The 5,022-nt window shown below is 50.4% G+C and overlaps 1 protein-coding gene across 1 annotated transcript; it reads left to right on the plus strand.

The window, feature by feature from the left end:
* The first annotated feature begins 731 nt into the window (after positions 1–731).
* LOC124682679 (polyamine oxidase 1-like) lies at positions 732–4,714 on the plus strand. Its single transcript, XM_047217320.1, has 6 exons — positions 732–852; positions 955–1,213; positions 1,376–1,522; positions 3,552–4,362; positions 4,471–4,552; positions 4,635–4,714. The coding sequence occupies exons 1-6, from the start codon at positions 732–734 to the stop codon at positions 4,712–4,714; spliced, it is 1,500 nt and encodes a 499-aa protein (XP_047073276.1).
* The last annotated feature ends 308 nt before the right edge of the window (positions 4,715–5,022 follow it).

The raw sequence follows: 5,022 nt of genomic DNA on the forward strand, positions 1-5,022 counted from the left end.
GCGCCAACACTGATGTGGGGCGAGGAACCGAACCGAACCGTCACCGACCCGCACGCGGAAGATGAAACACACGGGGTCGATGCCAGTCGGGCCCGAAGAGCAATGAGGCGTACGCGTGCGCTAACCGCGCACGCATTCACGGCGCAAGTTCGGGTCGCATTTACATCCCCGCGGGTAGACCGGATATTATGCGTCGGGCCATTGGGTTGAGGTGCAGACCCATTTTTCGACCGCACAACCGCAAATGGACCCTTCTGGAGATGCCCTAAGATATACGAAAATAAGGTTACTTCCAAGTTCCAACGCATCCCCATTTATTGTTTAGGAACACAACAACTCTCTGCTGCAAATTTCTGTGTACTTTTAGAAAGTATATGAACAAGGAAGTCCATAGCATTCCACATTTTCCACGAATATGGCTTAACTTGCTAAAACTAACGCGGTTTAGAAAAGGCAGAGACCAATAGAAACAAGAGATAAAGAGATAAAAGAGACCCCCACGACTCAAAAGTGCAGCTTGCTACGGCACAAGCTACACGGGAAGCATACTCAAGGCCCAAAATCAAAAGAAACCCGCCTGTCGCGCCTTGCACACCGTGTCCTCAGCTCCTTATATACACTTCCAATGGACTAGTATCGCTCATAACAAGCTAGCTAAGCAACTGTTTAAGTCTCCAGGTCTCCAGGCTACTGTCCAGGTTCCTGTGTGAAAGAGTGAGAGACAGAGAGAGATGCTAGAGATGAAGCCCTCGAGAGCCATAGTTCTGGTGCTCGTAGTGGTTGTAGGGCAATATGCCTCTTTGGCGTCCGCCGCCGGTCCCAAGGTCATTATCGTCGGCGCCGGCATGTCCGGTAAGTGCCTAGCTACTACACTACAGATAGCAATAGACATTTGCGGCAGCTCTGCGTGCACCCAACGGATGCAAGTGCTCTTGCTTAACGTATGCTTTGTAGGGATCTCGGCTGGGAAGAGGATGGCCGAGGCTGGGATTACCGACTTTGTTATCCTGGAGGCGACCGACCGTATCGGCGGGCGCATCCACAAGACGAAGTTCGCCGGGGTTAACGTGGAGATGGGGGCCAACTGGGTGGAGGGTGTGAATGGAGACGAGATGAACCCCATCTGGACCATGGCCAACGGTACAGGAGGCCTCAACCTCAGGACCTTCCGCTCCGACTTTGACAACCTCGCCAGGAACACCTACAAGCAAGAGTGTGTACAAGCCCTAAACCATAATACAGTATATGTTTTGAATCTTTTTTCATTACCTTACTTTTTCTTAAGTTAACTCCTTTGTGTTAAGTTATTACAAGTTATATGTAAAATAAATTCCTTGGATGATCCGTTTATGGATACCTTCTCGTGTGGATGCAGAGGTGGTCTTTACGAGGAGAAACTTGTTGAGAAGATAATCAAGAGAACGGATGAGGTGGAAGAGAGCGGTAGCAAGCTCGCCGGCACCCTGCACCACAGCGGCCAACAAGACATGTCCGTCATGGCTATGCAACGCCTCAACGACCAGTACGTATACACAAACTAATCACACCACCTCGCATATCAAGTATAGTGCCTAGTATTGCAACGTGTTACCTTTGAACCTTGCCTAGCTATATGTAGGACAGTAGTAGGAGTATGTCATATCATTAGAATTCTTTTTCAAATACGAATACAATGTTATAAGTTGGATAGCACATAGTGTATACCTTGCATATCTATATATTATTGGCCAAATTGTTGTACAAAAATAAACTCCTAAATGGGTGTGTGACATGTAAATAAGAACACGGGGATTAGAGCATCTTCACCGGCGCTGCCCAAATAGGCGCCAGCATGGGCGCCGACACAGTCGTAGGGCGTCGGCACTACATCCTCTATTTGGGGATGTTGTTCCCCCACCGACGCCCCCAAACCGGCAGTCTCGATAGGATTTTTTTTAGAAAAACTAAATATTTTCTTGTAGTTTCATTTTCATGTCATTCAGGATCGAGGAATGTGAAATCTGGTTCAGCTCTAGCCTACTGGCCACCCGGCTCTATGGAGGTGGACGATCACCCGCTGTTGCGCCGCCTGCTCTTTCCGCTGCTCCTCCATCGTCGCCCCCCCCCCCCCCCCGCTGCTCTCTTCACCACGAATGTCAAGTAGGCCGCTCTATCTGCGGCCGCCGCCTCCTGACGCAGTTGCTGCTCCAGCTCCTCCTGCCACCGACGGTGCTCCACCTCCTGCCTCCGTAGCCGCAGCTGCATCTCCGCCAAACGCCGCCGTTCATAGACTTCACCCTGACGCTGATGCTCCTCCCACACCTCCCGCAGCAGCGCAAGCTCCTCCCACACCTCCCGCAGCAGCGCAAGCTCCTCCCACCACTGCTGTCGCAACTCAACAGTCCGCTGCCGTCGCACCGCCTCCCGGTGCCGCCGCTCCGCCTCCTGCTGCTGTCGCTCGTCCGCAACAAATGCATCTACGGTCGCCGCTAGCACCGCCTCCTCCCACGCCTCGTACTCTGTGAGGTGCGGGTCCTCCTCCACGGCTTCTACGGTCGCCTCTAGCGCCGCCTCATCCCACGCATCGTACATTGTGGGTTTAGATTTTTTTCCACGACTGAAGTGAGAGGCGAGAAAGGAGGGGTTAATATAGACCGGCGGCGAGGCGGGAAATCTCCCACGCGGCAGCGTGGCAGGAGAGTTTCCCGCCCGACATCGTGGCGGGAGAGTTTCCCGCGTGGCGTCGTGGCGGGAAATCTCCTGCACGGCACCCTGGCATCACTGACAGCGGGGCCCCATCGCAAAACGCGAGGCGCCGGCGCGTCCGATTCGCGCCCTTCGTGAAGTGGTCGGCACGGATTTACCGGCGCTTCTATTAGGCTCAGAAACTAGCCGGCGTTTTTGGGGGCGCGCCGGTGTGAGTGCATTTTAGCTGCCGACCCATAAAAGCTATCGAAGCTGCTATGGGATGCCCCGGTGAAGATGCTCTTAGAATCTGACCGTGGGTAAGTTGAGCCGGCGTCGCAGCTGCTGAGATGACCCTCGCGGACCATGTGTGGATCCGAGATTGAGAGGTGAGACATTATTAAAATTTAAAGCGACAATCTAATTAACATATCCTCCATCCACGAATCAATGAATTAGTAATCTAAGTAAAAGCGATACCTGACACGAATAGTGAAATGCAATTTGGTGAACTCTTTTTCGAAAAACAAAAAATAAAAAAGCTTCACCACAGATTGGGCTTCAACCAAGTGTAGCCATAGTTTAAACCAAAAGCCGATGCAACTAAGCTTTCCAAACGTGCCTTGTAGCAGCAGTTCCAGTGCGCAAGTAATCATGCGGTTCGTGTGTCATGATGGATGCATGCGACTACATCATATTTCCATATGCTTGCCGTACCATTGCTTGATACGGTCGTGTGAGTACCTTTTTAGCAAAGATTTTTGTTCCAAAGCCCACAAATATTTAATCCAAATGCCCATATATATATAGAACTCTGCCTGCAAGCATCCACTCTTGCACTTCTTTTCGCATATGTAAATGAGTGCGATGGTATGTACGTGTTGCAGTATGCCTAACGGTCCATCGACGCCGGTGAACATGGTGGTGGACTACTACCAGCACGACTTCGAGTTCGCGGAGCCGCCGCGTGTGACAAGCCTGCAGAACACGCAGCCTCTACCGACGTTTGACAACTTCGGCGACGACGTCTACTTCGTGGGCGACCAGCGCGGCTTCGAGTCCATCGTGTACCACGTCGCCGGGCAGTACCTCAAGACCGACCGCAAGTCAGGCAACATCGTTGACCCCAGGCTCAAACTAAACACAGTGGTACGTGAAATCAACTACTTCCCCAGCGGCGTCACGGTTGGGACGGAGGACAACAAGGTGTACCGGGCCGACTATGTCATGGTCTCCGCCAGCCTTGGTGTCCTGCAGACCGGCCTCATACAGTTCAAGCCGCAGCTGCCTTCCTGGAAGATCGTGTCCATCTACCAGTTCGACATGGCCGTGTACACCAAGATCTTCCTAAAATTTCCCAAGAGGTTCTGGCCAGAGGGGCCTGGCACGGAGTTCTTCCTTTATGCCAGCGAAAGGAGAGGCTACTACCCGGTGTGGCAGCAGTTCGAGAAGCAGTACCCAGGGTCAGACGTGCTGCTGGTGACCGTCACCGATGATGAGTCCAGGAGGATCGAGCAGCAGCCTGATAACCAGACCATGGCGGAGGCGGTTGAGGTGCTCAGGAAGATGTTCCCCGGAAAGGATGTGCCAGAGGCCACCGAGATACTTGTGCCCAGGTGGTGGTCCAACAGGTTCTTCAAGGGCTCCTTCTCCAATTGGCCCATTGGCGTCAACCGCTATGAATATGACCTCATCCGGGTACACAAATATATAGTTCACATTCCTTGCATTTTAATTACTAGTTGAATTATGAATTGCGGTGCTAATATTTAAATCTCTCTGTTCTTCTTCTGGCATGCAATTCAGGCTCCAGTTGGGAGGGTTTACTTCACTGGTGAGCATACAAGCGAAAAATACAATGGCTATGTACATGGAGCTTATCTTGCTGGTAATTAACAAGTTCTTCTCTCATGCCTTGTTAAAATTTTGGTTTCACGATATGAACATATATATGTCATGCTATTTTCTAGGTATTGACTCTGCCGACATATTGATCAAATGTGCCAAGAAAAAAATGTGCAAGTACAATGTCAAGGGAAAGCATGATTAGGAAAGGTAACTACTTGTCATACTAATACTAACATTTGACCCATAAACATGTAACAAACATCTAACCCGTAAGAGTTCTGCCTAATTGTTCCTCCCCCTCATCCATGTTTTTTTTCTGTTGCAGTGGGAAACAATGAAAACACCAGGAGCTACGGTCTCATAAAGATAATTTGGGTGCATGCAGTCTGATGTTCATGAGTGTTGATGATTGCTCAAGTGATTTTCTGGGAACTCCATATTTTGTTCTCCTTGATAAGAAAATTGTTGGAAGTTGTTGTTAGGGTTATTTTCTAGTTGTTCCAATTAGTT

This window comes from Lolium rigidum, chromosome 1 (assembly GCF_022539505.1).
Source record: "Lolium rigidum isolate FL_2022 chromosome 1, APGP_CSIRO_Lrig_0.1, whole genome shotgun sequence".
In the NCBI taxonomy this organism is placed as follows: domain Eukaryota; kingdom Viridiplantae; phylum Streptophyta; class Magnoliopsida; order Poales; family Poaceae; genus Lolium; species Lolium rigidum.